The following is a 17,850-nucleotide window of genomic DNA, read 5'->3' as shown; positions in this document are numbered from 1 at the left end:
AGGCCATAGTCCAGCCCTCCATCCTGGAGACTTCCACCCATTCCAAAGGGAGGTCTGCACTGGGTCTGACTGGCTCAGGCTCCCACCCCAGACATCGCCCCAGGTTGAAGATCCACTTACCTGCCTGGTTTGTGGTTACATTTACAGACACAAACTGCCGGGCTCCGGGGTTCTGGTCGGACACTCCGTTCACTGCCTCAATTTCAAAGGTATAGTTTGTATGAGCAAGCAGATCCACCATCATGACAGAGGTGTTTTTCAGGCCGGTTTGCTGGGGGAGGTACCTGACATGACCGCCACACGCCTCACACAGACCCGAGTGTGAGCTGCACTTCTTGCATGCAATATAATAAGACACATCTTTCCTTCCACCAGTATCAGCAGGGGGAATCCATTCCAGAAAGACACTAGTCTCGTTAACATTTGAGATGGCACTCCGAGGAGCAGAGGGGGGTCCTGGTTTGCAAAGTGAGAAAAACACATGGTAAAAACAGTATCATCAGTCATCCTGCTTGCTACTACTCTCTAGGCTGAAAAGAGATGCCCCCCTTGCTCATGGGGACCATTTGCAACAACACCTGAAGAACTGGGAAAGCAGGGATTTGTTTTGAGCACCTTGCTCAAGAGATCTGTGTTGGGATGCAGTCACCTGAGTGGGAGGACAGGACACAGGGCTGGCTGAAGCCCACGAGGAGGAGCACTGCACCCTGGGGCATTGTCTCCGGTGCTCTCCTTGCTCTTCCTGCGAAGGGATTAGCAAGCCTTTGCCCTGTTCAAGTTCCTGTTGGCTTCACTAGGGGCAAGATTCCTCCTCCTCACCCCGCTGCCCCTGTACCACTAACCCCTAGGTCCTTAAAAAAAGACACACACTGGGGTTTTCACACCACCCAGGTATTCAACTCAGATGCCAAATGTTTCCTCTGTATGCAGCTGCCTCTTCCCATCAGCCATTTGGCAGCAGTGAAAACAAAGCTTAGCTATCCAAATCACACTTAAGCGAGATGCTCAGTGTAGCCCAAAGCAGATGGTGATCTACACGGGCCACTGGAAGCACAGCTGTGTCCAGCCACTCCATGGCAGCCCTCCTGGTCCTGCCAGGCTGGTTACCCACGCCACACTTGCTTACTTTGCCAAGCCTCCCTGCTCAGGATGCCAGCATGGCACTGGCAAGGCTGTCCAAGCAGGAGCAGCTGCTGCAGAGGTACCAGAGCACCTGCACAAAGTGGGCTGCTTCTCCTCATCCTGGTGGGAAAGGCCATGGCTGGGCACGCAAAGCCCACTTGCAGGCACCTTCTCAATACTTGCTTCCTCACAGAAGGTTTTTGTTTTGAACAGGCTTGTGTTGCAATGAAGGGCAAGCTGCAGATACACCCTGAAGACAATGTGAAAGGACAAGCAAGAGTCTCATGCAAGATATCCTCGTGTTAAGTACTCAGGGAATGCTAATGAATGAGGAAGAAAGAGGAAATTTATCAAAGCAAGCCAGGATGGATTTTAGTCACAGCACCACCAGTAACTACTCAGCAAGGGCTGGGATTTTTGCGAGGGAAGGCAACACAGCACACTCCTCTACAGTTTGAATGAAGTTGTCAAAACCCGTGAGCAGTTCCTTGAAAAGGGTCCAATGAGTAGCTTCACTAGCTAGACATCCATATGAATCCTAACAGGCTGACTTAGGCTGTCATCTTCTTGTTTTGTTGTGATAACTAAACTCGATTCGTTATTTAAAACAGGCAGTGTTGCAAAAATGAAATCACCTTATAAACCAGAAGCATTCTCCTCCATTTCCTTTTTCTATTTCCCTCTCTGAGTCTATAAAATTTGTAACACTGATAAACTGAAACACTGCAATGATTTCGACTCAAGCTGTTCTGATTCAATGAGAAACTCGCTGCCAGAGGAAATAAATAATCCTGATGTATTTTTTTGTTTTGTTTTTCAGAGGAAAAGCAGTTGATGAAAAAAAGCTAAGTTGGCTTAGGAAATGCCAGATCATCTTTGTTTTGTTCTGTGATCCCTTCAGATCCCTACAAACAGGAAGCAATCCACTCCCAAGCTGCACCCCAGGGATGCAGCACTATTGAGCTAATGACACCAACATAGAGCCCAAGTCAGGACCATTTTCTGCAGTGTTATACTTGTACTGATATAATGGAAACTATGGAATTCATCACTGGAGCTGTATGGAGTTGTATGTGCTGCACTTGAGGATTTTTTATATGTTTTTTACTGGTTAAATTGCCCTATTTTTTCTTCCACTGGATGAATGCCCTTTTGCTGATGCCAGTACTCAAGGAAAAAATAGAGAACACAGGCATAAGAAACACTTACTGGACAATGTGTCTTTAACAGGGGATAGATTATTACTTTTGTAAAGTCACCAGAGGTTTTTATTTGCTTTGTACAGAAAAGTCAGCTACTCTTCCTGAAGGCTTAAAAACATCAGCTTCAGTGGAAATGCTTTAAAACTGGCTTTTGTAACCTATAAAATTAGTGTTCTCCCAAGGCCTCAGAGAAAGGTCTTTAGTAGAATCCTGAAGCTGTACCTGAATAAAACTTGGCTAAACCCCAGCTGGGAGAACAAAAAGGTGTTTTGCCTTCAGAATAGGGGGGCCCTAGATCTGCTAAGGTGGTTCAATTTCCAAACTCATGTTGTCAAGGGCACAGATATTAGTCTACTCAGTTTTAAAAAGATCTATGTAATTTTTGAATTTGCAACTTTATCCCCTCAGATTCACTCCTTTTGCACCACAGTTTTCTGACAAGAGGCAAACGCTTTCTGAAAACAAAAATATTTCAAAACAAATGTATTTTCTAGATGGACAGCAAACCTGTTGTTTACTGATGCAAATATTTTCCCAACATGCACTGAGAAACAATAAAGCTACTTGTAAGAGACATGAAGAGAAAGGTGAAACTGTTTTGGTTTTAAAGAGATGTTGTGCAAGGAACTGAAGCTAGGATTACTTAGTTGAGAAGAAACAAAATGCAATTACTTACTGGAAGATGAATAATAATATTAAAATAATTCTCAAATATCCATCAGGACCAAAATTCTTTCCTTTTTTGTTTGAGAGCACTAATTATTTCAGACTGCATCACAGCACAATCAGTTTCAAAATTACCAACCATTACTTATAAGACATACTTAAGAAAGTGGAAAAATTGAACAAAAATGTATTCCTCCCTCTCCCTGTACTTAACTGAGCAAGTGACAGTGATACAACAGCTAGTTTTCTTTAGTGATGCTGGTGGTGGTGGTGGTGGTGGGGAGACTCGTGCAGCTTGGAACTGAAAAGCTCTCACTTTAAATTAAGAAAATGTGATTTTACAGCTATACTGAGTGGCAAGGGGACTGCAGGTGTAGATGTGGAAATAAACATTGATGTATTCTCTAAAATTAACTGCATTTCTTGTTGAAGGAATCCTATGAATATTATTAACTTCTGTGGCAATAAATAATAAAAACATTAAAAAAACCTCTTGCAATATTTTCTTGCCACTCATGACTCAAGTCTCTCTCACTTTTGTTTTAGCTCATGATGAGCTGTTGCCTTGCAGATGTAACTGGACTGGTTTAGAACACCAGTGTTGCTACCTAGTCTTTCCTGCCCCTGCCAAAATCCTCTACCCCTGCTGCTGAGCTGGCACAGCACATGGAGCCCTCCTCATCACCTCTGGCACAAACAGAGCAGTATTAGGACAAAATCCTAAGAAAAGATGCATGGGGAAGGTGAGGGTGACAGAAGCACATGGAGAAGGCTCAGAGATTCCACCCTGCTTTTGGGGTGGTAGAGTGAATGCTGGCAGAGGTGCTGCAATGTCCTCAGCTGTGGCTCTGGGGTTTGCAGTGGCAAGCAGAAGCTGAGCTGCACCTTGATGGGTGTTAAACTTCTCACCTGCCCCAGAAGGACTCTGCACCCTTCCAAGCCATATCCTAACACAGCTTCAGGCACCATATCTGGGCCTTAAACTAGCTTACAGTCAGCTCTCAAAACAAAAGTAAAACCCACACTGAAAGAAAACCACCCAAACAGTAAAAGCCAACAAACTTAGACAGTCACCAACAATAAATAAGCACAAAATCCCGAAACAAACATAAAAAGAAAATCCCATGGTATTTGCAGAGTTGGAAATTACAGCCTTCACCTAAGAATTTCAACTGCACTAGAAACCTGGGAGAGACAGGCTCTTGAACTTCATTTCTTTTTAACAGGAGTTGTTCACCTCACTTGCCTGTGACTGTCTGAACCCTGCTGATGCTGCTCAGGCCACAGGCATGCATAAACATCCTCCTCTGGGATGGCAGCTCCTTCCCTGGCTAAAGCAGCAGCAGGGCAGACTGCATGTGCGCCTTTCCATTCTGGGAAGGGCAGAGAGCAGCACCACTGATGGTGGGCAGGAGGCACAGCACACACCAGAGTCTGGCATAACTCTCTCTCAGTTGCTGGCTTTGGCTCTGTCTGCACAGAAAAGCCTACTTTATGAGTGTTCCAGAGCTCAGTGTGTTTCCCAATACCATGCTGGACTGCATTTATCTCAGTTTTTTTTAAGTCAGGCCAAGGGGTAAAATGAACATCAAGAAATGCTGCTATCAGATTTTTCATGCTATAACCCACTCAGGCTATGCCTCCAAGAGACTCTGGCACACCTATTTAATAAACTGGGAAGTGCTTGCCTGACTCACCCCCCAGACCTCTTTGATCTGACAGCACCAGTGACTCCAATGCTGCCTAAGGCTGCCTTCTCCTTCCCCGCAGCACAGCTTCCAACAGCCATGCTCCTTTGCCTGGTGAAAATCAAAGGCAGAGTTCAAGGGGCCCAATTCTGCTCCAAGTGCTTCCTGCAGGCAAGCAGAGAGCTGCCAAGGGCAGTTTCCTTTGAGAGAGTGTGTCGCCAACAGGAACAGACCTTTTCTTCCTCTTTTTGAAGTGGAAAGATGGGGAGATAGGAGGGACATTTGTATTCACTGGGAAAGGCACAAAAGCCACTACCATCTCTACATGATGCAAAGTACTTCCCTACAGTATGGAAGTCACCACTGCACCATTGTCCAGTGGCTCTGAGTATGTATGGAGTCATAAATCTACTTTTTCCTCCATTGTTTAAGTTTCTTGGAAGGCCCAACTGCTCCTACATCAGAAGTTCAACTCCATTTCAGTAATTTTCAATCACTTCTGCACCACAAAAGTTACATTTGGAGCGTGACAGCCCCAGCTCAGATCTGCGCTATACTCAGCAGGACTAGGTGGGGGCATGGAAATTGTGGCCTTAAGTATCTGAAGCATAAACTGAACAAGGGACTTTCAAGGTACAGCTGACAGGACAGCTCATGGATGGCAGGAGAAGGGTAAAATTAGTGATTCTCATTACACCAGCTCCACCCTGGAGTCCCAGTAGCCCAATGTGCCTGTTTCACTGCCCACCCCCTACACCCAGGGGATAAGTTCTACATTTTGGAGAAGCAGTTTCCCTCACAGAGTTTTGAGAAGAATGGCCATCTCCAGGCAGACTGGAAATATAGGGCTCTCTCCCAGCTTGTGTAGTGAAAATGAGCTACGGGATGACACCAAGCAGGGCCATGGAGATTCCATCCATGCCCACTGCTGGCAGGGACTATCCGCAGTTAATTCCGCGTGCGTGTCCCATGCTGGCACCCAAGCACACACCAACAGGGATGGCTGGTGCCATGTTAATGGCTGAGCCCCTCAGCAGTGCAGGGAGCAGACAGAGCATTTGCTCATTACAAAATCTCTTCCTAGCTTGGATGGCAGCTTTCAAAGCAAAAAGCACTGAGAAGCCTCTTCTCTCGTAACCCGAAGTACGGTGGACAATGACAGTGACATTACAAGTGTGTCAAGACTAGCTCAGACTCCAGTGCAGAGCCTGAAAAAGCACATTAGTTAGTATCATAATGTCTAGTCACAGTACAGGAACAGCTTGAAAGGATTAAAAACAACCCTATAAGCACATGCTTACTTGTACAGGCCATTGTAGGTGGGTCTGATTCCTTCCTAAAATAGTGTTCTTCACACAGGCAAGATGTGGATGCTTCATCAAGTGTGTAGCTGTGAGGGGGACATTTGCTGCAGGATGGACTGTGGGGTGAAGCTTTGAAGAACCCAGGTCTGCAGACTGTGAAAAGAAGAACCACAGGCTAAGCTCTCCCATCATAAAATTAGTCTCTTCACATTTCCTTTAAAAAATTACCCCATATCTTCAGCTATAAAACAGACAAATACTCACGAGCTATTTAGTTTGCATATTTTAAAACAGTCTATGCCACCAGCAGATAGTGCATACTTAAATATCTGCATGAAAAGATAATGTGAATTTGTTGATTATTTCTTTCCCCTAGCATCTGCCATTGCTGGATATTTATTTTCCTTGTTGAATGCATTAGAGGTAACATCATCTGGGCTCAGCTTTAGAAAACATTACTGTGATTTTTTTTTCGTTCAGTCTTAGGAAAACAGGTAAAATACATTCCATGGTTTTTTGTTTAAGATGTTCTACACCCAGAAATCAATGTCTCAGCAAACAAATAGCAACACAGTGGTGGAGGGGATCTCAAGATCGACATCTTTAAGACATTGTGATAAGGCTACTTCCCTAGGGTCTTTCCCCCAGCAAACCTGTGAGGAATTTTAAAGTGCTCCATATGACAGGCTGTTCTGGGTATAGTCTGAACCAGGCATGCTAACCATACAAGATATTTCTTCTAGCTCCAATACATATGCATGACGAAGGACAAAGACTTGATCTGAAAGCTGCGTTTTTTCTTACAAATCCACGGCTATGGGTAGCTTGGGATTTTTTTTAAGTAGTTTGAAATGAATACAGTAATATCTTGTTTCCATCCTCCTGAAACAAGTGCTTTTTCAGCTATGCAAAGCTCTCTGAGCTTCACCTGTGTGTGCACACTCTGCCAGAAGCAGTGATAGCCATAGTTTTGCAAGTGTTTTTTTTTAGGAAAAAACCCAGCTGGCTCTGTATCATACCATTAATTACAAATGCACTGTTAGCAAAAGGAGGAAATGTTGATTTTCTGTTTTTCTCAAAAAACAGAGGCATAGGGACATGTTTAAGCAGCTCCAAAGTGCTGTTACCTTTCTTCCTTCTGAATTGCTTTAAAATATTTCTGCCCAGTATGATATTAATGATGCACAGATCTGCTAGCAGACTTGAAGAAGTTACCTGTAAATCCCAGAGCCTTTCCATCCGCATTCAAACTCTCCCAGCTGTAATTAGCTTGCAAAGGAAATGAGTTCACAGTGAAAGCATTAATATTATCCCATCAGGAATGTCCCAGACAATCACAGCATGTACTAAAACTCAGCAAGTGATGACAGAATTCATCTTCACCATAGGTAAAGTATAGGTTTTTACTAGTGCTCCCTTTCCTCTGATGGACCAACTAGGACAACTGCTTCTAAAGTTGGCTCTGCTCCCTGTAGTACCAGAGAAACTCCCTTGACATCTTCCCTTTTACGTCAGTAGCTTCTCCACCAAAGGTGAGACCCTTGCACATCAATTCCCAACTCCCAGAGCTGAACTGTAGGTCTTTGGTCATGAAGATCACTGATGCATCAAATGTGTGATTCAAGAGCATCCAACAGACCTCCTCCAGACCCACCTCCACAGCCTTGCCTGGACTGTGCACCTCTCAGAGCAGGCACCACACAGCCCTGAGCAGGTCCCAAGCTCAGCACAGGCTGCCAGGGCACCCCATGGATCCCAGGCTCAGCACAGGCTGCCAGGGCACCCCATGGATCCCAGGCTCAGCACAGGCTGCCAGGGCACCCCATGGATCCCAGGCTCAGCACAGGCTGCCAGGGCACCCCATGGATCCCAGGCTCAGCACAGGCTGCCAGGGCACCCCATGAATCTGCAGCCTCTCTGCCCTGCTGCATGGGGTGATTAGCTCCCTTCTGACCTCCCCAAACCAACACCTTCCCACTCTATTCCACAGCTTCCTTTCTTCCCACAACACAGGCAGAGAACAACTGGTTGGACTGGAGGGATTTACAGGTTCTAAAAACCCATTTTCCAAAATTGCTCATCATCCAACTAGTGTTCCATTCCTAGGCTGTGGTATCCATCTGCAGTGCACACTTATTCTGCTTGGTGCCCAGACACCAGGACCAGTGAACAGATCAAGGGCTGAATCTGTGCTTGATGGCTTCCAGCAGACTTGCCACAAGCTGCCCTTGTGATTTATGGCACATCCCTCAGTTTCCAGCACACACTTAAATTCCTTTATTTACTTTACAGTCACCTTCAAATACTGCCCTACCTACAGCAAAGACTGTTACAGAGTCTCTGGAGAGTCTTCTGGGAGAGCAGATCACCAAATGGTTCCTCTCTAGCCCACAGTTTGTATTTCAAGGCCAAATCAAACACCCTTGCACACGCAGACAACAGAGGTGGGGAAATGACAGCACGAAAATGTGCAACATGTAAGGACAGCAGTGCACATCTATGGTGTACTCAATGTAATTAGCCCTCAAAAAAAGACCTGAATTTATCTCATTATGTTCTATCAAGACAGACAGAAAATCATTACAGCACAAGAGTTTACTGTGCTTCTATCTTGTGCAAAGCAGCAAATGCAAAATAAGTCAGTTTTCCTTAACAGATTTGAAATGAGGTGTAGCTTGTTGATGATGGTACAATACATACCTCACCTCAAAGGGAATGTGTGGTTTTCATGAATAAATGTGGAGCCAAGAGATACACAAGGCAAATAACCCATGTCTTAATGAGAGATGTGAAATAGAACTGAACTAGACTAATTTTTGTATAAACTGCAGGCTCTCATGGGTCAGGTAAGTCTCATTTGTATTCAAAAAATATTAGGAGGAATGCTCAAGAGCATTACGTTACACTGAAGATTTCAGCATGAGTTCTCAAAACAAACAGGCAGCATAGCAGCATCCTGTTGGACTGAGGTGAAATATTCCTGTTTCAGTTAGAAAGGAAGAATTCAGGGATAGGAGATGGGCTATTAAAAAAAGGGAAGGACAGGAAATCAAAATCAATGCAAGAAGGGCCACAGTGAATGGTGTTGGCTGAATCCACACACCTGAAACAGATGCTTTGGAGAGGACAGGGGGATTTTCAGGGTTCCCCAGCACAGTCTTCCAGGCTCTCATGACCAGCAGCTCCTGATGGAAGCCATGCTTGCACTGCCACACTCAAGAACAGAAGCAGCTGTATCTGCATGGGTGTCTCAGGCGCAGCTTGTATCTACTACAACACCTCCCTCTGTATCCTTTCCTGTGTTTGCTTTGCACAGAGGAGAGGACAGCCTGTGAGATGGTTCCAGCAGCAATTGTTTACCAGGCAGAGATGCTGTGATGGAATGGACCCTGCTTAGATGGAAGCTGACCCAGGGGCACCCTACGCCTCCATGCTGCAGAGCAATATCAGAGCAGGTGGATGAGCACAGTCTCTGCTGGGCTGAACAGCCAAAAGCAGCAGCTGGTACCCTGCCCATGTTCTGCCACTGGTGGCAATGTCTCAGACATTTTGCAAATTTGTTTCAGAGCAGAACAGGGCCAAAACTTACCTTGCATGTACCTTGGGTTCTGGTCTCTTATCTTACCATTCGTCTTCTGACAGTCAATCTTATAATCTCTTCATGAAGTATACATGGCTTTATTTAAAATTACATGGGCGTCTGGTGTTTAATTCCTAATTAAATCTTATTTTAGTCTTCTTATATTTTTATCTCAGTATTTCCAATTCACCAGTGATTCAAAGGATACACAGAACTCGCACAGTACAGTCATAAGATAATGGTGCTATCTATCTTTTAAAGGGGATAGGAAAGCAGGAGAAATAAGATGAGCTTAAGGCTCCCCATAATCTGCTGCAAGCCAGCTGAAAAGAAATGAAATCAAGTTTGAAGCTGTTGATGAGATCTGCTTCTTTCTTCTTAATATTAAAACCCTTTAACTGATTAACAGCCAGTGATGTGTGAAAATAGTCTTTAAATTAAATCGGTTGCTAGAAAAAAAATTATTATTTTTAGAGTCAGCAAATACGCCATAAACAACCTGCCAGTGTTAGGTACAAGTGGGATGTGTTTCTGTTAGTAGCACATCCATTATTAGCAAATCAATTTCACTCTTTTTATTTTTAATAGCAACCACAAAATGTGGCATGCACAGAGCATTAACATCTGTGCAGCTTCTTGCTGCACTCTTTAAAGGGGCCAGAGAGAGATGGCTGTGGTGAAGGATGGCAGCAAGAGCATCTTGGGATTGCAATGGCATGGGCTGATCCCCTAAACCAACAGCAATTGGATTAGAAACTGTCTCTGCACCTTGCAGAGCCGAGCCCACAAGAGCCATGCTGAAGGACACTGGCTCCTGGAAGGAATGTGGGTGGATGGAGGTAGAACCACTGGTCCTCTTACAATGAAAACTGGCCTCTGCCAACAACATGCTGAAGGTGCTATAGGTATATAATGTGCTATACCAGTGCTAGAGACAGTGAGTACTGGTGAGGAGACAAAGCAAGAAGAGGGGAGAACAAGCCACTAACAACACCCAGCTGGAACTACTTGCCAGATTATTTTCTGCAAGCCTTAACATCCAGTGGTTTGCAGTTCATCCCTGTAACCATGCCTTCCCTGAGCTTTGGCTGAAGACTGCAGCCAGCAAGCAGGGCTGCTCTCCTCCCCAGCTCCCCATGCCTCCGCTGCACGCTGACCCAAGGCAACACATGCTGGAAGCAAGGACCACACCCAAGGCTTTCCATACTCACATGACCATGGCAGCAAAACCACCCAACTATCACTGAATTATTAAGGCTGGAAAATACCTCCAAGATCATGGAGTCCAATTTGTGACTGAACACCAGCATGTCAACTAAACCACAGCACCAAGTGCCATATCCAGTCATTTCTTGAACACTCCTAGGGATGGTGATGCCATCGCTTCCCTGGGAAGCCTATTTTAATGCTTGAAAACCCTTCCAGTGAAGAAATTCTTCCTGATGTCCAACCTGAACCTTCCCTGGTGCAGCTGGAGGCCATTTCCCCTCATCCTGTCACCAGCTGCCAGTCAGATGTTTTCCTTCCTAAAGTATGTCCAGCCTTCCGGGACCCTTTTTTTATTAAGGGCTGTATCTGAACCAGTGTTCTGAAAAGGCCAGAGTCTGCCAAAGTCTGTTCTGAACAGGCCAAAGTCCAAGGCAGGTTTTGTAGACCCCTTTCCTTGCCTCACCAAGAACTGAACACTTTATAATTCCTTGGTCACAATGCCCAAGGTGGCCCTTGACCCCCACTTCTCCCACCAGCCCTCCTCTCTTCATAAGCAGCAGGTCCAGCAGGGCACTGCCCCTGGTAGGCTCACTCACCAGGTGTGTCAGGAAGTCCATATTCCACACACCCCAGGAACCTCCTAGGCAGCCTCCTTGCCACTGTGCTGAGTTTCTAGCAGACATCCAGGAAGTTGAAGTGTCCCACAAGAACAAGGGATAACGTGAAACATCAGCCAGCTGCTTGTAGGATACTCTATCAGTCTCTTTATCCTATAATTAGTATTAGTGTGAATTCCAGTTTTGTCCCTGTAGAGAGAGAAGCTAGGAAACATGACCCTATAAGCCTTGAAACCCCATGAGATATAAAAAAGGTCCAACTTATTACTCTTTCACACTCTTGAGATGCTGGGAGGATAAGCTCACAGTACTTAAGTGCTTAGGATCAGTAAAGTGACCTTTCATATGTCCCAGAACGTAAAACTCAAACAGAAATTACACTGTCTCCCTTGCAGAGCACCAAATTAGTCTCCACAGTAATCAGAAACCACAAATGTAACTCATAAGGTAGTGCCACTAATCCATAAATAAAGCTAAAGGACTAAATCTAACAAAAATTAATGAGAATAAGGATGCCTACCCTAGGTGGAGCACAGGTTATCTGACTGAGGTTTCCTGAGCCTGGGAAGACCCCTGGCTTCCTTCACATCCTCAGTCCCATTTACCTTTCCAGAACTGCCAACTTCTTCAGGCAGGGACACACAGCTCAAATTGTCACAGCTTTTAAAACTAAGCACAGTGGAAAACTCTCTGCCCCATGGACAGACCCATAGTCCACAATGAGGCAGCTCTCAGCAGAAACATGAGCAGGATATGGAGGGATGTGCATGTATATGTGTGTATGTTTTCAGCTCTGTAGCTCATCAGCTCTGCTTTCATTAGCACATTGCTCCAGTGCAGGGAATATGCCCTGAGAGTTGAAGGATCTGAGCAAAAACAAGCTACAAACAAATCAACCCCTGTTCTCTTGAGCTGCCATGCCTTGAAGTGTTTGCACTGAGAAGAGGGTGCTGCTGCCTCTTAGATGTGTCCAAAACCTATAAAAGGGTTTAGCGAGGTACAGTCTTTACAATGTGGAATCAATTAAAATGCTGAGAGGCTCCAAGCCTCAGCTTGTGCTCCTGACACGCTCTTTTACTTACAAGAAAAAACAAAACAGAAAACCACAATGGACTGTCTTCGTGCCTCCCAACAAGCATAAACATATGAATGCCAAGCTCTTCTAAAAAGTGTTTCAAGAACTACAGCAACCCACCACAGAGCATCCTTTTGCAGAATTTACAAGCAGGCTCCCAAGAGCTAATCCAGCCCTCTCTATAAGCTTTCCTGAACTGCAGGCTGACACTGAAATTGCTGCCAAAGCTGCAAAGCTACAGAAAAAATGTGTAAAATGCCCAGATTATATCTATTTTAGGCTTGGTCTCTTCTATCTGCAATAGTGCAATGTTGCTTCCTGTAGCATGCCTTGGGGATTTGAAGGGAATTAAATAAATACCCACTAATAAAACATTGTAATTTGAAGCTGCTGGTTCACTTCAATCCAGCAGACTTGCCAGCATCTTTCAGGAAGCCCAGCACCCAGTGCTGCAGTCCAAGAGCTGCTAAAGGTCCTTTTAAATGATGTCCTGGAGCTTGCTGGACAAGTGAGGCATCTACAGGCTCTGCACTGTGAAAAATAGAGACTCGGCCTCTAGCTTGAATGTCAACCAATTCATGCATCTCAAATGGGAAATATTCTTTAAAGATTTTTTTCTTCTGTTCTAAGAAAACATTGTCCTTTGATGCTGTCCTGCCCAACCCCACACTAACTCAGGCTGAATTATTTCCACTCTGCGTTGAAATCAGCTCTAGCTCTGAATAAAAAAACAACCTTAAAAACTAGAATATAAATAAGTTAGTGATTTCAGTTCCGTCCTCTGAAATAGCACTTTTTTCTATCACGTGGCTCGCTAAATTGTCACACAATAATTTATGACATAACCGTAGTCGCTAGAAAACTAAGAATTAACTGCCACTAATGACATTAATGTCTTTCTTGTAAATGGTATAAAACTTTATCACATGGCATTGCTCTGAAAAATTCATCAAATTCCCAAGTAATTCAAGACATAAAAATACCTAGAACACAACACATTTGAAAACGCTCATGCTTACATTAGTATCTTAATGGGCTATATTTCTGCACATTCTGACTTTGCTCTAAAGAAGATTTTAAAGCAATCAATGAGGCAAAACCTGAGTCAAGTCTAAATTCTCAGCAGCATGATGGAGGAGCAGGGAAAGAGATTTATAACCGGCATATATGCAAACCCACACTATCATTTGGGTTGATTTCACAGAAGGAAAGCAAGCTACGGAAAATAAATGGTCTTAGGGGAAACAGAAGATTTTTCAAAAGCATTTAGCACAGCACAGCCTTGCTCCCTGTGCCAACTGCAGGGCTAGGCAGCTGTGCTTGGGTTTTGTGGGGTCTTCCTTTTTGCCAAACTTACCTGTCCAAAAAAACCTGAGAGAAACTAGTACACTTCTAGAGAAAGCACTTAAGGTGAAGTGTCATTTCCTAGCAAACCCAAAATTTCTGTGACCAGCAGCTGCATGCTTTTGCAAGCATGTACAAGGGCTCCTTCAGCTCTCAGCACAGGCAGCACCTGCAGTCTTCCTTGCTCTCTGGCTGCAAGGGACAGATCCAGGTTCATCTCACTGAACCCCAACTATCTGGCTTACAATAAAAAAAGGAAGTCCACATCCTGTTGCTGTAGCTTTTCCGCCCATCGCATTTATAAATTATGTATCTTCACAAATCTCTAGGTCCACAAAAATCTATCTGTGTATCTTCAGTTTGTTCTCTGGGGTGTGGGACAAAGATGCACTTAAATTACTCCTAAATTACTGTCTCAGTTTTTTTAATGAAGACAAACTGAAATCATTTTACTCCCTTAAATAGAGGAAGCCATGATTTACAGTGCTGCACCTAAAGGAAAAATACAATTTAAGACACAGAAGGCAGCACAGACACATTTGTTTCCTCACGCTCATAAACATAACTTAAGATGCCCGGCTCCACACATAATCCAAGAGGCACAGGAATCTATTTTGGGGGTTTGTGCACACAAAGACACACACACAACCGGGTTATCCTTTGTTATGCGAATGGCGACTTCAACATTCAAGCTGCAGTGTCTGCTAAGCGAGGGGAGGATTGATGGACAGGGCACACAACTCCCTCGAGTTCCACAGCAGCATTGACTGAATAGCAACAACAACATCGTCTCTAAAGGCACTGGGGGGACAGGATCAAACTTGAAAATGATGCAGCCAAAACCCCCGTGTCCATCTGTACACACCTATTAGAGACAGTAATGCAAAGATCAGTTGGCAAAATCTCCTGGAAAATAGGGCTTTTCAAAGAGCCCTGTGTTTGCTGGCACAATACTACAATGGAAGGGTTTTAGTCTTATGGTTCAGTCTGCCATAAGGATCTGGAGCCCAACCGGCAAAGAAAGAAACATTCTTTAATTATGCTGTGGTTTGGACAACTGCAAGCCACTGTGGTTAAGAAATATGATGATTGGGAGGATTTATTTTGATGATTAATGCCATGTGTGTTTACTCTACCAACATTTTAAGGTTTTAGCCTGAACTAATGAACTGTACATATGCAGACAGTAAAGAGAATTAAAAATTCTTATAATGTTTCTCTCCAATTGGCTCTACCTTGCTTAACTTCGTTTGTGTGAACAAGATTTCTTGCTGGTATAAAACCAGCCTTTCCTCTGCTGAATATTCGGTCCAAAATAGGCAGCATCCCACCAATCTACAGTGATGCTAACACCTACTCAAAAGGATCCTTTCAAAGCTGGCGTCAAATGTTTAAGGGCTTGTTTGCTTCTAGCTTTATGATCATCTGTCTCAGGAGGTAAATTCGGCAGGATTGGCTGTAGACAATTTGGTTTAAAATTGTTCCTCTGTAATTTATGGCTGAACATATGTCACTCCAGACACAGCTATTCAGATTCCATCAGAGGGTGACGGAGATGGATCTTCTATAGTCCTGACCAAAAAAAGACAGGAAGGATTTATCCAGAGTTGACAGAGCTAAGTGTGCCAAATGGGTTTATACACAGAACAATGACTTTGGGGAAGTGATGTTTCTTGGTGTGTGGGTTTTGCTGGGGCATTTTGTTGTCATTGCAAATTTAAGGTGCAGGTGATGCTAGCCAATTTTGCCATGGGCAGGCAGCTGAGAGGGGCACAGAAAGAAACATGGACATATCTCTTGGGGAACACCTTCCTTCAGTCTGTTTCCTTCCACAAAAGCTCATGGACTTTTGCACTGGAGCACGCTGATTTGAGTTACAAAAGGAGGTCTCACTGAGCTAAACTCTGCCCTGATATGCATACCACAAGATGCTATGGCTTGTTAGGCCACAAATCAAGGAGGGTGTGCAATGAAGACATGGCAAATATTAATACCTTGAGAAATTTAACCAGGAGAGCTGAGCAAGCTCTAAACACACAACCAAGTGCAGAAACATCAGTTATCCTGTCACATGCAGATAGAATGCTTCATCATTTCAGTTTAATTAACCAGACTGACTGGTTAATTAGAACCAGACTTAAAAATACTGAGATTATTTGTTAAGTTGATTAAACTACCCCTTTGGGTCAGATGAACACTGCAACACTTTACAGCTCATCTGCCTTGCCAAGTAACTTCACCAAACAGCTCCTCTTTAGCAACAAGTTCAACAAAGGGCAACCTGAGGCACTGCTGACTCTTCCCATGCTTTTCTTCTGTGCTGCAATCCATCAGAGAATTTATTTCAGTACCGTTTCTCCTGTTTCTGGAGGAAAACTTGCCGCATTTAAAACATGCTCAAACACAAGATAAAACAATGTAACTTGACACTTTAAACCCCCTGGTTTTGAAGCCAATCTCAATACTATTTGGGCAGGAAGCCTAATGGCCTTTGGATGCTGGAGTTGGGTCATCCTTGCCATGAACTGGCTAGAATTGCCATGACTCCAGCCCAGTCAGAAAAATCCCAAAAGCCCAGAGGGGAAAAAAAAAGCAGTTATATCCCAAGATGATGTTTTATCAGACATATAAACATTACTTTCCATGTAACATAAACATTACTTTGCATACAAACAGCTCTTTCCTAAGACAAAAGCATCTATTGGGAGGAGACATCCTGCTAACAGCCCTGTCCATTGCCTCTTCTCAAAGGCTTTGCCCCAGAAATGGCTGTTTGACATACACAACTGTTCCAGAAATCCACATATGAAGCCAAAAGTAAAGCAAAGCAAACAATGCCTTCCCTCCTGCTACATGAAGCCTTACCATGATGTCCTTCCTGCCAAATCCATTTCCCCATACTGTAAAGCACTAGCCTGAAGCACACTATGCAGCAGCAATGCTGGCATTCTCACAGGCTTTTTATTTAAGGTTGGGAGCTGCCAAAGCTTGATTTATGGAGATTTAATTCTCAAACTATTATAAAGGAATACTGTGGCTCACATGTAGCTCACATGGCTCTCCAGCTATATCTAAAGAAATAAGCATTGCCTTTATGAGCTTGTTTGCTCTGGAAATCCAGCACTGCATTAATTTGTAATTTTTGCTGCATCTCTGCATCCTTGCATTGCATCAACTTGAACAGTCTTTCTAAGGCAGCTTGGGGAAAAAAAAAAACCCAAACCAAACCTTCTGCTTTAGAGAAACCCATTCATGTTGGATTTCTTCAAGAGAAGACTGGAAGACACCAGGAGAGGAGAAAAGGGAGCAGTTGGCACGGGCACAAGGGCACTGCACCCTTGGTTTGCCATAGCTATGTCTTGCAAGAAAAAAGATTGCAACCTGCTGGTCCTATGTCTCATGCACCACCATCCTCAACACCTTGCCACTCCTCATTGCCAGCTCCACACCTTGTTTCCAAAGCCTTGTCAAGGGCTGTGGCATCTGTCCTGTGATCCCCAGCAGGGAAGGGAGGCACAGGGAGGTGCTGCCTGTCCCCTCAGCAGCCCTGAAATGTACAGACTGCAGGAGAACATGAAGAATCAGTCTTGTCATGAGGAAGAGAAGGCCCAAAAAACCCAAAAGGGAAAAAGAGGTTACTAGTCTTTTTGAGAAAAAAGCCTGAAAACGAGAAAACCACCAGCAAAGCCAGCAAAAGAGAAATGCAAAATATCGAGTATTAATTATTTTATTTGAAGAGGAACACTCTGCACTGAAAGACCAAATAGGAGTTTCTGGACTCAAGTATGGACTGGTAATATTCTCCTCCCTGTAATCTCTCAGCCTCCCCCATATTTAGCATCCATTCCATATGGATGCACTTTTGGATGGTGGTTTCTTTTTAGATCCACTAGAGAGCTGCCAGAAACTTCTGTGGCTCTGACACTTAGCCCAAATACCATCTACAATTTATTTTTTTTCAAATTTGTGCAAGTGGTAAAAATACAAGGTTCATTATTCCACGCAGAAATTCTCTCATCATCCAGCCAAATTTAAAAATAAAT

The 17,850-nt window shown here is 44.1% G+C and overlaps 1 protein-coding gene across 8 annotated transcripts in view; it reads right to left on the bottom strand.

Moving 5' to 3' along the window:
• The window catches only part of EPHA5 (EPH receptor A5), a 226,803-nt gene that overhangs the window by 114,750 nt on the left and 94,203 nt on the right, over positions 1–17,850 (bottom strand). For 7 of the 8 annotated variants that reach the window (XM_063156546.1, XM_063156548.1, XM_063156547.1 and 4 more), the window contains exons 4-5: positions 5,980–6,135; positions 121–456 (exon numbers count right to left, since the gene is read on the bottom strand). In XM_063156546.1, coding sequence (XP_063012616.1) covers positions 121–456; positions 5,980–6,135 — 492 coding nt within the window. The remainder of the gene's footprint in view (positions 1–120; positions 457–5,979; positions 6,136–17,850) is intronic. The other variant, XM_063156545.1, reaches the window with a different exon arrangement.

The sequence above is a fragment of the Melospiza melodia genome, chromosome 5, assembly GCF_035770615.1.
Source record: "Melospiza melodia melodia isolate bMelMel2 chromosome 5, bMelMel2.pri, whole genome shotgun sequence".
NCBI lineage: Eukaryota > Metazoa > Chordata > Aves > Passeriformes > Passerellidae > Melospiza > Melospiza melodia.
Note: the sequence above shows the minus strand (reverse complement) of the source record. Positions and strands in the feature narration are given on the sequence as shown.